Source organism: Struthio camelus, chromosome 3 (assembly GCF_040807025.1).
Source record: "Struthio camelus isolate bStrCam1 chromosome 3, bStrCam1.hap1, whole genome shotgun sequence".
NCBI classification, from domain to species: Eukaryota; Metazoa; Chordata; class Aves; order Struthioniformes; family Struthionidae; genus Struthio; species Struthio camelus.
In genome coordinates, this window is record NC_090944.1 from 49309967 (window position 1) to 49326750 (window position 16784).

The 16784-nt window shown below is 39.2% G+C and overlaps 1 protein-coding gene across 5 annotated transcripts in view; it reads left to right on the forward strand.

Moving 5' to 3' along the window:
* The window catches only part of ORC3 (origin recognition complex subunit 3), a 47255-nt gene extending 31347 nt beyond the window's left edge, over window positions 1–15908 (forward strand). For 2 of the 5 annotated variants that reach the window (XM_068937739.1, XM_068937737.1), the window contains 7 exons: window positions 2409–2542; window positions 5746–5828; window positions 6340–6437; window positions 7373–7514; window positions 11596–11712; window positions 12868–12947; window positions 13698–15908. In XM_068937739.1, coding sequence (XP_068793840.1) covers window positions 2409–2542; window positions 5746–5828; window positions 6340–6437; window positions 7373–7514; window positions 11596–11712; window positions 12868–12947; window positions 13698–13803 — 760 coding nt within the window. In that variant the 3' untranslated portion in view covers window positions 13804–15908. Of the gene's footprint in view, window positions 1–2408; window positions 2543–5745; window positions 5829–6339; window positions 6438–7372; window positions 7515–7625; window positions 9319–11595; window positions 11713–12867; window positions 12948–13697 lie in introns of those variants that run through there. The other 3 variants (XM_068937740.1, XM_068937738.1, XM_068937741.1) reach the window with 2 other exon arrangements.
* The last annotated feature ends 876 nt before the right edge of the window (window positions 15909–16784 follow it).

Consider the following 16784-nt stretch of genomic DNA (forward strand, 5'->3'; position numbering starts at 1 on the left):
CTTACTTCTCCCCTTTTTTTTTGCTAAGTCTCTCTTCTGCCTTTCATGAATTATGTTTGGACATGATGTTTACAGTTGTTGACCCAAGTTCCTTTCTTTTAGTCTACCTCAGCTTTTCCTTGGATTGCCTTTTGTCCCTTGTATTCTGCTAAAGGAGCTTTCTCCAAAGATGACGCTTCAGCTGATCTAACTTGAGCATCCTAAAAAAGTAGTTATTCTACTTTAAGCTAGTCGTGTAGGGTCTAAAAAGTATTATTGGGAGAAGGGGAGTGTGTGAGCTTTAAAGGGCAATTAATCCAGTCAGAAGATAGATTTAACGTTAAGAGATGCTGGAGACTGTCTCACCTCATTGACCATAAGGACTGAACTTGCTTGGTGATCTGGCCAAGATTTTAGGTGGCAAAAATTTGAAGATAGTCTGACCTATTCTCTTCTGTCTAGATACTGTATTCACTATTTTTGACTGCTAATTATCTGTTATCAGTCACATACGGCTTCCTACCATCTTATCTTTCCATGACTGTTGTCATTTTGTTGTTCACTTTCCTCTTTTATAACTACTTCAGATGATCCCTCCTTCAGCATTCTGAAGGGGTTTCTCCAAACTCTTCATCCTTGCTTCCTTTCTTCTTGCCTCTCATAACTTATCTCTGAATAATATGCATCAGAGGGACAAATGTAGTGACTGTCTCTGGATGATCTGAGATCTTCTTTTCTGCTTTTTAAGCCTGTCTCCTAAAGAAATTAGTGTTTTGGCCTTTCTCTCTGATACTTTGAATACCTTGCAATCACCTCCAGCCCAGAAGGCTGAAAGGGATTGTTTACTGTTTCCCCTGCTTCTGCATTTTGGATAATTGTGTGCAGCGTCATCATCTTACCTATTGTTTTTGGATGTGATCTTAAATACGTTCTTCTCTAGGTTCTTTCATCCAGGACGCATCTAGAACTTGCAGATTCTTTTTGAGTAATGATACTAAAATAAGTTAATTCTTTTCTACTCGCATAGCTTGAAGTCTTGTCATCCTCTCTCCCTCTTACATGTTTAACTACTGCAATATTGTTTTCTCTGGCCTGGAAGAAAACAATCTTCTCTATCCATTATCATTTACAAGACAGTTGCAAAAATGTTTTCTATCCTCTTTTGTGGTCAAGGTCACCCTTTCTGTTGTTATCTTCTGCAGTTTTTCTGCACAAAACAAATGTATGTGAAAGCAACGCTTGACTCGCAAGAATCCATGTCCGATCATCAGATAGACTGAACTTTCAAATCTTAGCATTTACAAGCGTTTAACATCAACTGCCACTCAGGGTTCAGAGCTCCAATTTCAAGACTACTCCTCCAGACATCCACAAAGCTTCCTCAATCTCCTCTTCTAAATTCCTCAAAATTTTCTTAATGTTTAGGCACCTCATATGCTGAGACCCACTACCTGATACATGGATTGTTGTCGTGTCGTTGTTTTCTCATGGTCCCTTTTTTGTGTATCCCTCTTCTGATACCTTCTGAAACCCTTAAACTGTTAGCACCTCTGCCTTGTGTTTTATAAAGGCCAAGCAAGCAAAACCGCAACTGAACGGCCTAAGTAGGGCTTTTAATAACGGTGCTCTTGCAAACGTGCGATTGTCATTTAGAACCACAGTGTTTATCGATTGGAATCTCTGGCATTGCATGAAAATCATGACAGGCATGTGTAAAGTCCAGACTTGATACGGTGACCATAATTCTGGAGTTCGTTTATGGATATTTGCAAGGACTTGCCTTGATATCTTTTGAATGAAAATGCTGAGCCTGAGCAATACCTGGTGACGTTTATAAAATGTTATAATACACAATTAAAACTTAAGTAAGTGCTAGTGCTGGATAGTTTTATATTAGTTAAATGCAGAAAGGAATAACTTGCATTTTCAAGAACTCATTCTGAATCCCAGAGTAGAGAATGTTGTGAATGTGTGAATATTTACTAATCCAATTTTATCATTTGCCCGTCTTCTTGGGGATGAATTATGAACTGTACCATTCTCTCTTTCTTTGTTTTTGGGATTGGTTGGTTGGTTTGTTTGTTTGGGGAAGGGGGGGAGGTGGTTGTTTTGAACTCCACCTTGCAGTTTCAAAAACCAGAACTCTCTATATCCAGCAAGTGGTTTTTAGCTAGGAGTATCAGAAAAGTTTTGATTGTCAGTTCTGTAGAAAAAGTGAAAAACATCTACTCCTGTCCAGGTTGATCTTGCTTTGTAGTTAATGACAGCAAGGAAAAAAAGTATTTCAGCAAGACTTGACGCTTGAAGAAAACTTAGAGGTTATTTTCCCTTTTTAAAAGGAGTTTTTCAAATTACTTTTAACTATTTTTTTTTTTCCTGTGAGGCACTTTAAAAGATACTGTACTTCATCCAACAATTGTGTCTTTTAGAATGTTGAATAAGTCTGACTTGGTAACCGTGCTTGAAAAGTGTGTGGAGATTTTTGTGTCATCTTCTGGGAAAGAGTTTGATAAGGCGGTAGAGAAATTGAAGGAGTTCTTGGCCGAGTTTCAGAAACTGGAAGGTAAGTGTGCATCATCATACAATCCGTTATAGAACAGCTTTCAGATAATCTGCCATCTGACCAATGGCTATCACTTTCCCTATCAAAAAATCTAAGGGTTTGATTGACCCTTTGATATTTCAGGATTGTTTTTAAGTACATGCAAAAAACGAGGAAATGCTTATATGCTTTACTGATACATGGTTTGTGCTTTTTCTAGTACGGAAGAATAACGTAAGACAAGAAATTGAACAGACCAGCAAACGTTACTTACTAATTCTGTCGTACGTTATTTTTCAGCATTTTACCAGATGCTGCAGTCATTAAGCATATTTAACAAATAGAAACAGATATTGAAATATTAATAGGAGCAGACTTTCTTATGATATTGAATCTGAATGTAAACAGAGATGTTCACCCACACCTTCAGTCAGATTCCGCTAAGAGGTAGGACCCCCCTAGCTCTCAGTAGGATTCTGTGCAACAGCTGTGGTGTGGCAGTTGACTGTTAGAAAGTAGAACATACGTGTATAAATCCTGAAGTTGTTTAAGCTACGCTTAGTATGTGCTAAGAGTGCATACACAGCATCAGTTTTCAGAGCTCTGTGACGTGCTGTGACTTGTTAAACCACTGTAGGGGATGAACTGGAAAGTTTAAGAAGGCAGATGAGCGACTGCCTTCCTTCTTTCAGTGGCTGATTTACAGAAACTGCTATATTCCTTCTGAAAGTGACTTGCTCTGTTGGATTAAGAAGTGCCGTCCCACCTTTCTGTTCTGAACATGAAGTGGCTATCACCTGATTTGATTTATGTGTATGAAATGAAGTTCATTGCTGGCTGTGGATGCTAGCCTGTATTTAGACAAGTAGGCAATAAGCCATCAAACGTAGTCTGGTATTAAAAGTAGTCATGTAGCACTCTGGGATAGTTGAGGCTTATTAAGAAGAAATCATTACAGCTCGAATCACTACATGATTTCAGTAACAGCTAGCGAGATAGCTATTAGGTACTATAAAATCTATAGTACAAATGATAGTGTTACTTATCTGTACTATATAGCAGCAGTAAACGGATGTAGTAATATCACCACTGTGGTGTAGGAACGTAGTGATTGCTTTGAAAAAGCTGTATCTGTCAGTGAAGATATTGGTACGGAAGAATCTGAACTATGATGGAAAACCTTTTAAAAAATCAGGGACGTGCAGCAATACAAAACAAGAGGCAGTATTTATTTTAAATTAGGATTTTGAGGATACTTGTTAAAGCAAAAAAGGCCTAATGAGTTCATGAATGATTTTAAGTCTGTTTTCAGAGGGACTGGAGGGTGTAATCAACAATAAGAAGGGAAAATTAAGATAAACTTGAAATGAATAGATTGCTGAGTCAAGTGACTTGTTCCTGTATGTTTCTGTGGTGTTGACCTTTAGCAGAAGTTTTCAGAAGTCTGTGGAAAAAATGTTATGTACCAAAATCTCCCTCAGAACCTCTTAGAGTAAAGGGATAGCCTAAAATCTCCTTTAAAACTTAAAAAAAAAAAAAAAAAAAAAAAAAATTTCGCAAGACTGCCTAATGAATTAAAGGAATCAAAACTTGGAGCTGAGGGAAGCAAAGTATACTTAATATGCTTCTGTTGACGCTATCGTGAGCTGAAGGATTAGATTAAAAACATCTCAAGTTTCATATGTCAGTGTAACACTGGAGAGAGGAAAGTTCTCTTTTGAAATCTTTATTGTGAATATAAATGTTAGATGAATTTTTCAGTTTTAATCTGCTTAGCTAGTTATTAAATCTTTGTCATTCGTTCATATTGAACGAATCTGTATTTATGAGATCTGTAAAACCTTGTTTCAATTCGCTGTTAGAATTACTCTGACAGCATCAGGGTTCTTTTATTCTTTCACAACAGTGACTGTGTTGGCAAAATGTCTTTTATTAATAAAAGACTTGTGCTATCATGTGTGTATACACGCATGCTGTTGACAACAGATATTTGAGAATTTTTTACGGGAGCAAAAAAGATGAGGTTGCCTTTGTATGTTTAGTGATGAATTTTGTTTTAGTACTGTTTATGAGCTTTTAGGGTAGAGTTACTTCATATTGTGGACTAGAACACAGTAGTTTCTTATTTTTCAATAAAAGCTGAAGCAATCCCACAGTCAATTTTTTCTCTAGATTTGGGAATTACTAAAATGAATCAAGACCGCAAGGTCACGATAAAATCAGGATTCCGCTACGTTGAAGCTAGGCAACAGATTGCAGTCCTACGCTATTCACTGATACATTTTGAAATACCAATTACAGAATAGAAAGGGATAATTTTGTTGCGATTTTCTGCTAGATCTTTGCTGTGCATACCGAAAGTGAATTGCAGGGATGATTTTCAGTGATGATGACCCCTCTACACAGAGCACTAGACTGAAAATGCCAGCTCATTCTGCATAGGTCACCAAACAGCTTTCATATGTTATGATTGTTTCTGCTGATCAGAGCTTTACCTGTGATCTGCAGGTCATCTTATTATTATCTTCATAAGTAAGGCAAGAAATCTAGTTACCTGTTTCTCTGATTTTGGTTAGGATACAGTCTTTGTCACTCCGCTTAGCATTGATTGTGCTTTGAGGGTTTTTGTTTATTTGTTTTTACTTAAAAATCACTAATTATTGGTGTAGTAATTGACCAACAAACTATATGGCTATGAAAACAAAAATTTTGGTATAAATTAAGATGAGACTAAAACTGGGCAATTAAATAGCGTAGCAGACTTTTGGTCTGTTTTGGTTTTTTTTGCGAATGAAACAAATTATATGTGTGACTTCCTGAATTCTCACCAAGACTGAGGACTATCTGATATTAATCTGCTAATATACAAATGTTGTTGAAAATATAACCTAGGATAAGGACATAAGTGGAATTCATGTGATATGCAGGGCCAGTGCTGGATCTTTGCTCTGGATCTTTGCGTCTTGATGTGAATTGCTTCAGTTACTTAATTACTTTAATTTATTTATTTAAATATTTTTTAAGCTGCTCTTGGTTTGTGGAGGGGGAGGGTGCTTTATTTTTTTTTAACAATCATTTACCTGCTTACTAGCAGCCTGTGCTCGGATCTTCATCCTGTGTGAACAAGTAACTGAACACTTCTCCGTTTGCTTGGGTTAATGGGTTTATAGAGATATTGAGGAAGAGTTTATTCCACATATCAAACGTTAGTTTTATTCTTCTAGCAGGAGCTTGCCAAGAACGAGATGAATCTGTATCGTCACAAAAGGAGCTCCAGAAGAAGACAGACCTTTATCACCTTCAGAAGGTCAGGCTTGTGTAGGCTTTACTAACTAGTTGCTGAACTAAATCCTTTTTAAGCCATAGCTTTCCATGGTTAGGGCTCCCGTTAGGTCTTCCCTACTTGCTGGAGTTCTGAGTAAAGGATGTGTATAAGTGACTCTTCCTAGAAATGAATGAATAAATACCAAGTATGTACGTCAGGCCCACCTGACACATAGAAAATGATAGAAAATGACTGAAATAAGCTAGGATTTCAACATGTGAATTAGGGGTTTTCGTCTTATATAACTTGCAAATTACACATCCTGCCTAACTCTTACTTCCTCAAGCCTGAGGCTTGAAGAATTTCCCTAGCTCCTGCCAGTTTGAGGACCGAATACACTGGCCTAAATAGAAATAACTGCGCAATCACAGCTTCCAAAATCATCAGGGAAGACATGCCAGCAAAAAATAATTATTCATATTAAACATATAGCTTGTGTTCTCCAAAGAATAAATACCTCCCATGTAGCTTTATGCACCACTTTTTTTTAAAGACCTTGTTGGAGTTGAAGGAATCAAGGCGGTCTAAGAAACTGACAAAGTTTGAAATGCTTCGTTTTGAAGTTGTTGACTTTATAGACAATCTTGTAAGGTGAGCGTTCCTGTTTTATCTTCCTCCCTTAGTCTGATACTGCACCGTAACCTGCAACAGAAAGTTTGTTAACAGGTTAACAGTGGAAGAGATCTTGTCAAAAGTGTCAGTCCTTAGAGTAAGAAACATACTTTTCTCCTTCCTATTCCTTCTTGGATGAGATCTCTAAAAATAATAATCTCTCTTCCATAGCTTAATACAAGGAATTGGCACATAAATTTACCTGTTTATTTTTGGCTACAGGATAAAGTTGAGGGAGGCTTAAGTGTATGTGGTGAAATAAAGTCAGAGCTTTTACCCTAATGTTTGCTGATCTGTTCTGCTTATGGAACTGTATAGGTGTCAAGCGTGATATCCATTTTGGGATCTGTTTGAGCAAGCAAGGCAGAGCAGATGGGGTTTTGGAAGCAGCTCTGCTGAAGAAAATTTCGAAGACTTGGAGGGGAAAAAAGGGATGAAGGCACTTCTTAACTGTATGGCCTTGGGGCGGCCTTGAAAGCGTGGAACAGAATGGGAGGGTAGGGGCAGAAAAGCCGACAGAACCATGATTGTGCCAAGAAAAAAAGCTTCAGGTATGAAGACAAAGATGAGCAGAGACTCATTAGGAGACTTCAAGAAGGATAAGTAAGATCCGTGGAGTAGAGTAGATGACTGGTGTTGGTGTTTCAGCTTGCTGTCCCTGTTTTCGAATTTGTCACTGACCCAACGAGAGCTCTAAGTTAAATCTAAGAGGTGGAGTTGATAATCACTAACTTCCCTGCTTGGAAGTTGATTTCAGCGCTGTTAATCTCAGTTTTTAGAGATTTGTCTGCGCTGGTTGAGAAACATAGTATTATTGTAGTCTTCTGACTGCGGTGGAGTACTGTTTCCCTTAAGGTAAAGCTTGTATCTTGTCTCCCCTTCCCCTTCCCCCATCTCCCATGTTGCTTTTTCAGAAATTACCTTACACCTTCAGACCACAAGACTCTGCATGAGATAATGTATTTCAACACAGCCAGTGCTCTGCGTGAGCACTTGAATGCTGCCCCAAGGATTGCACTTCACACAGCTTTGAATAACCCATACTGCTACTTGAAGGTAAGAAACAAGTGGTGCTGGAGCAGTTCCTGAGGGCTGCACACGAGGATGATGTGCATGTCTTAGTTTTGCTGTTTCATGAAGCTTGGCACACATTCAACTGTTTTGCAGGGAACCAACAAGTTGCTGTTGATAAGCAGCTGAGGACTTTGCGAAGAGCTAGTCTGGCTGAAAGGAGGAAGCTGATTATGGAAAGAGTTTTGGATGGGAATGCTGTTTTCCAGAGCTTATTCTAGTTGTGATTTTTTTTTTCTTTTCTCCTGTAGACATAGCAGAAAAGCCTTTTTGTCTTCCATTATGAATGGGATGACTGTGTCCACACAGGGAAAAAAAAGAAAACAAAACAAAACAGTATCTGTGGCTCTTTCCAGGGACTTTACCTTTACAGGACTGGTGTTTAGTCCTCACTATGTGGACTTGTTCTACGGTGGAGGCTCTGTTCAGGCAGAGTGGTGAAACTTGGAATAGATTAAATACAGCATATTTAAAGGAGGGTAGATTTTTTTTGCGGGGGGGGGGTGGGGTGGGGGAGGCTAAACTTTTATGTTAATATCTGTGTATTGACAGCTTGTCCTTTCTTAGTCCAAGAAAAGTACTGTCATTGATTCTGTTAGTTAGACCTGCATCTTATCTAGAAGTGGGGAGAGCAGACCCTTTTCTACTTCTTGCATATATCAAATTCTCAGGATGTCTGGAAAAAAAGAAAGGAATAGAGCTGGATTTGGAGAAGAAGTGAACATACATTTCTGTTTTGTTCCTGATTAGAGATGCTACTTGGAGCCATCCTTGTGCCCTCTTATTTCCCTTAATAGTGCGATCGCAGTTTTAAAGAAAATGTTGGTTATAGCTGTGTGTGAGTTTATTTGAGTCAAAGCCAACATTTAATTATCGGGAACCGTACTTGATGAAGATCAGTCTTTGCAATCTACAACCTAATTTGTATTGGGTTTGTTGGTGCCATGCCTCCTCTCTTTATGTAAATGAGGGTTGTCAGTTTTGGCGTGTATAGACGTTACTTCTAAAAACTATTTAAAGTAAAGAACTTATTTGTCAAAACAGTAGTTATTTAGCAGGCTACCATTAAGCTGACCTGCTATGAATCTCAGTAATTTATCTTTCATAAAACCTGTAAAGACATAGTTTAGGAGAGCTAGCAAAATCTGGCTACTAACGTGTTTACTGAGTATTGTCCTTAATAAGTTGACTTAAAGCCCTTTATATCTGTCATCTTGCACTTTGTTCTTTGACTTCTTTTAACACAGCTCTGCTGCTATTTGAGTAGATGGTGAAGGTTTTGGCATAGTTTCTAATAGGAGCAGTATTGGCTGAGTACTTTGCAGCATTTTAATCCACGTGAGTCAAAGAAGTATTTTTCTAAACAGTATCCATGACTTCTGCATGGCTTGTACTTTTCTTGGACATGACCAGAAGAAAGTTCTCCAGAGCTGTTCCTACCAGAAGGCTGGGGTAGAAAAGGATCCGCCTCAGTGGCGTACCAGCAAATGATTAATAATGTGATTGACTTCTCGGGGAAAACTAGTCATTTATTTAGCAACATGTGAACAAGGATGATATTGAAAAAAATGTGTACAAAAAAGTGCAATTCTGTCTTTGTTGATCCCTTGAAAATCCAAGAAATTGTAACTTCGTATATTAACTAGGCACTGCTTAGTATTGTTGTGTTCAGCACAAAGAAATCTGAATGTTGGATCTGCCTGGGGTTTAGATGGCAGTGCGAGTATTCTTCTTGACCTTGGGCAGGAAAGTTCCTCGAGCTCAACGAATGAACCCTACTATCCATGAAGGTATTTTCACTGATGCAGAAGAAACATCTTTGAGTTACGGTTAAGCTCTCACATCAGGGAAAGAAGATGCTGGTGTTTGTTCCTCCAGGAAAGATTCTAATGTTGAATACTGAGCAACAGGATTTTTTTTTTTGGGGGGGGGGGGGGGTGGAGAGAGAGAAAGAAACCCTTCATGGACAGATTTTAGGTTGTTCCCAGTCTCTTCTCTTTCTGAAACAGCACCCCTGGGTTATATATGCAGTTTCACAAGTGACTGTTCTAGAGCAACTTCCTGCTCCTCAGCGAAGCTGTTTCCTGTCAGGGGCAGCTCATGTGCTGCTGCCACAGGAAGCTGAGGTTTCGCTGCACACAACTGTAGCTCCCCAGGGCACGCTGTAAAGACTTTGTCTCGTTATCACCAGTAAGCCTGAATTCTTTCAGATGCTGGCCAGAGACCCTGCAGTGCCAGTCAGTAATATCTTTCTTGGATAATTCTCAGCATCTGCGTGTGGTCTAGCTATATATTAATTTCTAAGGACTAGACTGCTCCAGGAGAATACAGTTGCACTAGAAGTTTTCTTCCTTAGCTCTGATAACTGATCTGGCCTTGAAGGCAAGGCATGGTTAGGGTGAAGCATCTTGATATATCTTGGGCAGCTCTGACAGCTTTCTGCCTCAGAAAAGGGAAAAGTCATGGTCCCTCTATTTTTCTTAAAACCACAGCCTTATAATGGGCAGACAGTCATTTGCCTAAGATGAGAAAAGCAATGCAAAGTGTCCAGGAGTGCCAGAGTTAGTGCAAGGGTGAGTGGTAGGAAAGCACAGAGTCAGGAGAAGTAGCGGAGCAGAAAAGAGAAAGCAAGGTGTGCACAGCTGCCCCTTTGGGCAGTGGTGAGCCTTTACATGAGCCAGAACGCGTAGCTACATCTGTGCTAGCTGGTTACACAGCAGTATATGGAATCATATAGTCTGGTAGATGGATGTCTAGATTGTGACGTCTTGAGGATTTATCCATGTTAAACTGTGAATTTATCTGGAGACCATCTGGACTGAACTGACAGATGTTAGGTTAATGTCTGCAGCTTTTGTGTTCCTTGCACAGAATATATATATAAACTTGAAAATTGTTAGACTGAGTTTCTGAAAACTGTATGTCTCATAAATGCTAGAATCCAAACATGAATCTCAGTCTCACAGATTGCAGGAACTGATCTATATAAAAGGTAAACTAGAGATTGTGTGAACAAAGTCGAGTTCTTTGCCCAGCCTTCTTTCCTATGCTGGAACACTTACGATAGCCTATCCTTGCTAGGGCTTTATAAACTCGCTGCAAATAACTGATGTATTCTACTAGCATGTAAAAATCATATTAGCAAGAACTTGTAGCAACTGAAAGCAATGACCAGTGGTGGTTTTCATGTTAAGAGAACTGGCTTCTTAGAGTGAATGAAACTGAAAACTGTGAACAAAATTAGGAACTGAAGTCAAATGTCAGAATTTGCTGTGGCAATAGAGACTTTTGTTTCTCGCTCAAGTGGCTTTTTTATTGCTGAAGTAAATGGTACAGGTGCTGACAACCAGGATTTCCTGACACAGAGAATAGTTTGTGGAAAAATTAGATTTTTGCCTTACAGGTGCTGGTTTTCAAGCCAGAGATGAATGATTTTTACATTTTAAAGATAAAGCTCTGAGATGAGAGAAGCAATTATACTTCCTAGTACACATTACAGATCTATGCAGACACTTCCTCGTTCTTTTTGTGGGGGGAGAAAGATGACACTCTCTTCTGTTTACTCTACAGTAAAAGCAGAGACAAAATCTTGATTTTTTTTCTTGAATCTGTAGAACAGAATATTTCTCCGATATGTAAATAGAACTAGCAAGAGAAATGGGAAAAGCCTAATCAGATGAGCACTACCACTAGAATAGAGAATAGAGAATGCTTAAAATGTAGAAATAGAAATCTATAGAATAGAAACATAGAGTAGAAAAACAGAAAAAATGCAGACTAGAGAAGCTTAAATTGTACAGCAAAAACTAGGAGTGAAGTAGCTGGGTTTTTTTTCTCTTCTTGAATGATATGTTTTATTATTTTTCTGGTGATTGTGGTGCCTTTTTTTTTTTTTTTTTTTTTTTTGCACCATCAACCATTTGCGCCATTAAACACACAAACAGTAAATACTTGGTTACAAAACTAGCTGTGAATTTCCTGAAGTAATGTGATATCTAGCCCTAGAGACTGTTCAAGATTAAAAGCTGATCAAAATTACTGCCTTTGTGTTCTATCTTTTCATCAGAATCAAGCTTTGAAAAGTGACGGAGGATCCATTTCTAACAAAGCCCCTGACATATGCATAGCGTATAAGCTTCATTTGGAGTGTGGCAGATTAATCAATCTTGTTGATTGGTTAGAGGTATGTGACAATGTAAACAGTGCCTAATACTGCTTTCAGTACTTTACTGATTTATGTTTTTTTCAGCATGTCTGCTTTTCTTCAGTGCCCCTTTGGACAGCTGAAGTAATTGCATACCTCAGTCCCTCCTCTGCAAGCACACACAGTATCTCCAGATCACCAGCCTATAGAGTCTTTTCTGTGGCTACTGTGAATCATTTATTACATGCATTATTACTCTACGATGAAAATCTTTGCTTCTGCTTTTATCTTGTGTTCAGTGCAGATCAGATTTTATGCCTCACAAAGCTACCTTCTTCCCCTTTAACTCTTGTGTGACGCTTCAACGGAAACAGCGAGTGCTGTTACTGAAGCGTGGGGCTCTTGGGCAGAATGCTTCTGCTAGGGAAGAGCCCTAGCCCAGCCCCAAGTTCTTCCAGCCCACTATCCCGTCTCTTACTGTGACCGACAGCAGAAAGAGAGTATAAGAACAGGATATGCACATACATGATACATTTTGCAAATACTCCTCAGCTAACCAACCGTGTTTTAGGTCTAAAAATTCCTAAACCAGAATAGTTTCTCTGTATTTTATAAGCCTAACTGGATTACATTACCAGTGTAATTTCTTAGCAACCACAGCATCCTGTGGGAAGGAATTCTGTAGCTTAATTACATGCAGCGTAGAGAACCCTCTCTTGTTCCTTGTTCTGAGTACACTTTGTTGCTACCTTGTTTGTGTATTGGAAAAGAAAGTGGACAGCAGATCCCTCTCCAGCCTCTTCATGTTACTCAGAATTTTATAGACCTCTTCACAGCTCACTTATCTTCATTTTCCAGACTAAACAGTCTCATTTTGCGAAGATTTTTCAGTTCTATATTCCTCCTGAGAACAGGTCAGGGAACAGAACTGTGTCAGCATGTAAAACGCAGGCACGTAAAGAAAGAACATCGCTCTGTGAACTCTTCCATTCTGCGCTCCTCCCCTGGTAACACCTAACCTTGCTTGTTCTTTTGACTGCTGCTGAACTGACATTTGCATGGAGTTAACCTCATTCCAAGAGCTCGTTCCTCCTAAGTGATAATGATCAGCTTGGAGCTTATCATTTTATATGCAGCTCTACCTGTTTGTGAAATGTATTCGACCTATCACCTGTGCTGCTTTTCCCTTTCTAGGCCTTCTCAACTGTGGTGATGGCAGTTGAGGGACCAAATGCAGATGCAGCTGCCTCGGACCAGGTGGATGACATTATCCAGTATCCTTTCTTATTTTTCTCTTAAATGTATTTATCATTCAAATGCTTACAGGGTTAGCGAACCGGGATTTTTGAAATGCATCCTCCTGTGCATTGAGAACTGACTCCAGCAATAATAGTATTCCTGCTACAGAGAAGAGCTGAGTAATTCTGCAAAAGGAGGTTTAACTACAGGAAGAATATTTATGTACTATGTAGCTATACCTATTTTGCCTTTAGTATAAGGCCTTTCCTTTTTTACAAGGTCCACTGGTAGTTAACACAAAACTAAATTATCTCTTTAACTCACAAATGTAGAGCTTTGTGTCAGGAACGCAGCAAGAAAGGTACAGTGAGTAGTGAGTAAAGAGAAGGTGGCAGCAAAACCTCAAAAAAAAAAAAAAATCCGTTTATCTCTCTTCCCATTTTCTTGTCAAGGGGCCTAAAAGCCAAAATTCTTTCTTGCTCTGAGAGACTGCAAAATTCGTATCTTTGTAGGCTTTAAGCTTTTCTTAGCAGTGATAAAAGGAATTATTACCTGACACACTGTATGCAGGTAGCAGGAGAAATACCGATTAGATTGAGTACTAGTGTTTCTGTAGGCCCTAAGCCATGCTCTGCCCTTATTTCTCATGGTTTTAGTGTTCGACTCAACATTTTGTGTAATCTGCCTCCACCGTGACTTAAAAATCTTCCCTCCTAGAGAGAATGGTGTTTGCAGCAATTCATGTCATAAAATGCATGTGCAGTTTCCTTTACTGACGTCTCCAGTGCTCGTTTTATTCGAGCTGTTTCAGAACTGGAACTCCTAGGCTTCGTAAAGCCCAGCAAACAGAAAACTGATCATGTGGCAAGGTTGACATGGGGAGGCTGTTAAGTGGCCAATAAAGGAAGACCACAGAGATGTTATGTGTGCACCTCCAAAATTTTAATAAATAGGCTCTTTATAACACGGTGCAATGGGTTTGTTCTCACTAAACTAGTTTTTGGTAATACTGACTTTGACTCAGTATGCAAAGACGGCTGACTGTTATAAGATGTATTCTGATTGCCTTGATGAACTGTTAAAAAAAAATGCTACCTCTTTTTTTTTTTTTTTGTAAAATAGCCTCCATATATGATTTACTGCTCTGTCACTACTCATGTTTCAAATATGCTTGCTCTACCAGTTTTTAATCTTTGTGTGATAGTTAAGACTATATTGATATAATTCCAGCTACCAAGGCAACATGAGAACACTGGATATGTAAGCTACAGAAATGATGAAGCAATATTGTTAATTTGCTCATAATCTGATGGGATTTGAGTCATCGTTACAAAATGCCTTCCGGCTCCTTGAACATTTAAAAATAAATCAACCTACTATGCTACAAAAAGAGATGGTAAACTAACTTCCATGTTCAGCATCAACAACATACTTTGCAAAGTAACTAGTGTTTTACCCACAAACCAGTCCTGGTCACAGAACCCTTAAAGGATTGTTCATGAGGACAAAGGGACAGTAGTTTTGAAGATACATGTTTATGCCCTTTGCTTTTGCAGTTTTAAAACACTGTTAAAACTGTTCCCTTTTCATAGTTAACTAGTTAGTACTAGCCAAATTTGCTGCCAGTGGAATTTATGTCAGCATAGGCTAAATGAGAACATGGCACTGGGAGTAACTGCTTTTCTCTTTCAGGACGGGTGTTGTACAGTAGGACAAGGGAAACAGCTACATGAGAATAAAGCAGTTGGTGGTTGACAGTGTTAAAACACTGTGTAGCTGACAGCTCTTATGTGAAAATTTCTGCTTTTGATGGACAGAACCTTCTAAGCCATTTGTGCCCGGTGCAACAAGAACATGCTGCTCACAGTGTTAGCACCTTCCAGATGAGTTTCTATGGAGCAGTGTCTATACCTGACTGCAGGTTACCAGTTCTGTACTGGTTGTAGGAACAGGACTGGAATGGCTCGCAGCTGCTTATGGATGTTTAGTCAGGTTGTTTAGTCAGGAAGGAGCCAAAGATCTGCTATTCCTCGTCAACGGTCAGCCAAAGATCATTTCCTGATACTGCAACGTAAGCCACAAAGGCAAAGTGCTGTGCAAAAGAGCTGGAAAATCCACAGGCATCCCTGGAGTACTGGGCTCCCAAGGGAGCACAGGCTGTGTTAAGGAAAGTCTACACCTGATTACAGCCACGTTCTTCTGCTTCCTGGATTGTCAAGCGGCTTTTTAAAAATTTTTATTTATTTAACTGACATTTAAAAGCGACACTGCAGCTTTTACAGACTCGGCTCAGAGAGCAAATGTGTTTCTGCTGATGCCCTATATCCGTGTTTTCCAACCATGGAAAAAGCTGTATTCCCTCCAGAACGACGTATACATCTGCCATACTTTGATAAACTGCCTTGAGGGCTGCAGGATGTGTATTTCAGCAGTATGGATGGGTGGGGACTTAAGTCAGTCTTATCACTTAGTAAAGGGTTACAGTTAGAGAAAAGTATTCAGACTTTATGCATCCTAGCCTACGCAAAGAAAAAAAGCAAATACTAATTGCTCCTAGTTAACTCTAGGAAACCATTCACCTCCAAAAAAAACCTCCCAGACTGCCTCAGCTGAGTGGAGTATTACAGACCTTCCTGAGGGATTTAAATGCTGTGTTCAGTGTGTTGTGTTCAGCTGTCACTAGATTCCAGATGCTTCTGCTTAGTTGCATTGGCACACCTGCCTGCAACTTTAGACTTGCTCCTCATAAAACACTAAAAAGCACAGTAGAAAACTGCAGCCTGGAGCTCTGAATGGTGAATCATTTACATAACAGCAGATCTGCTGTAATAGGACATGGGTAAGTCCCACTACAAAAAAAACCCCTAGAACTTAATATTTACAGAGGAACGGATATAAGATAGGTTAGATTTTTAGATATCATCAGAGAAGATAAGGACTTTAGTCATTATTTTTTGTGATTGCCCTAGTTGCAGAGATAGTGGATGGCAAAGATACAGTAACACTATCTGCTGTACTTAATTAAGAAAGGGCCCAGTTCCAAATGTTGTCAAGCAACTTCAGAGTTTGAGGAAGATGAGAAGTTTATCGGTCTTTATACTGCCTAAACATACAACTTGGGAATAGTAATGGCAAACACTCAGGCAGTAGCAGCACAAGACTTTGAGGACCCCAGTGTGGCTGTTGCAAAAGAACCCTTAGTTCCTCTCTTATGCCTGCCAAGAAAAGGGAGTAAACAACTCCAGAGACCAAGCCAGAGCCCTCTAAATAGGACAACTCCCTAGTATCTGCTCCTTGGAAATCTTGCATATAAATTGTTTAGTGAGGAAAATGTGAAATTTCAGTACAGCTCCACAGACTCTCTTTTCTGAACCTGACCTATTTCTGTTGTAAACACACCTGAAAAATCAAAGTAAAGCGCAGAACAGCCAAACATCTCACTGTTCAACAAGAGGACGTGCAGCCAAATGCTCTGCACACCTGCCTTCTGCCCCTTTTCTACACCCCCACCCCCAGATGCAAGATGAGCCAGCACTCCAACTGTAACTTTTAAACCTTTTAAGGGTAAAGTATTTGGAAATAAGAGCAAGCCTCAACAGCACATGGCTTTTAAGCTATGAAAAGGGGCAGACAGCATTAAAAATAAGTACTAAAACGGGTACCTACTGGCTTTTTCTTCCCTTTAACCAATAAAGTGAACTTTGAAGCTTAACATCACTTATATTTACTATGTGATATATGGTTTCTCAGGATCAAATCCCTAGTTCAGTACTTGCACCTCATAAATTGTAACATATAAAAGGGAAATAATAGTCTAAAATAATGTAAAGACTGCCATGTAGTTTACTTTTCCTGAGTAAGGAGGGTAGGAA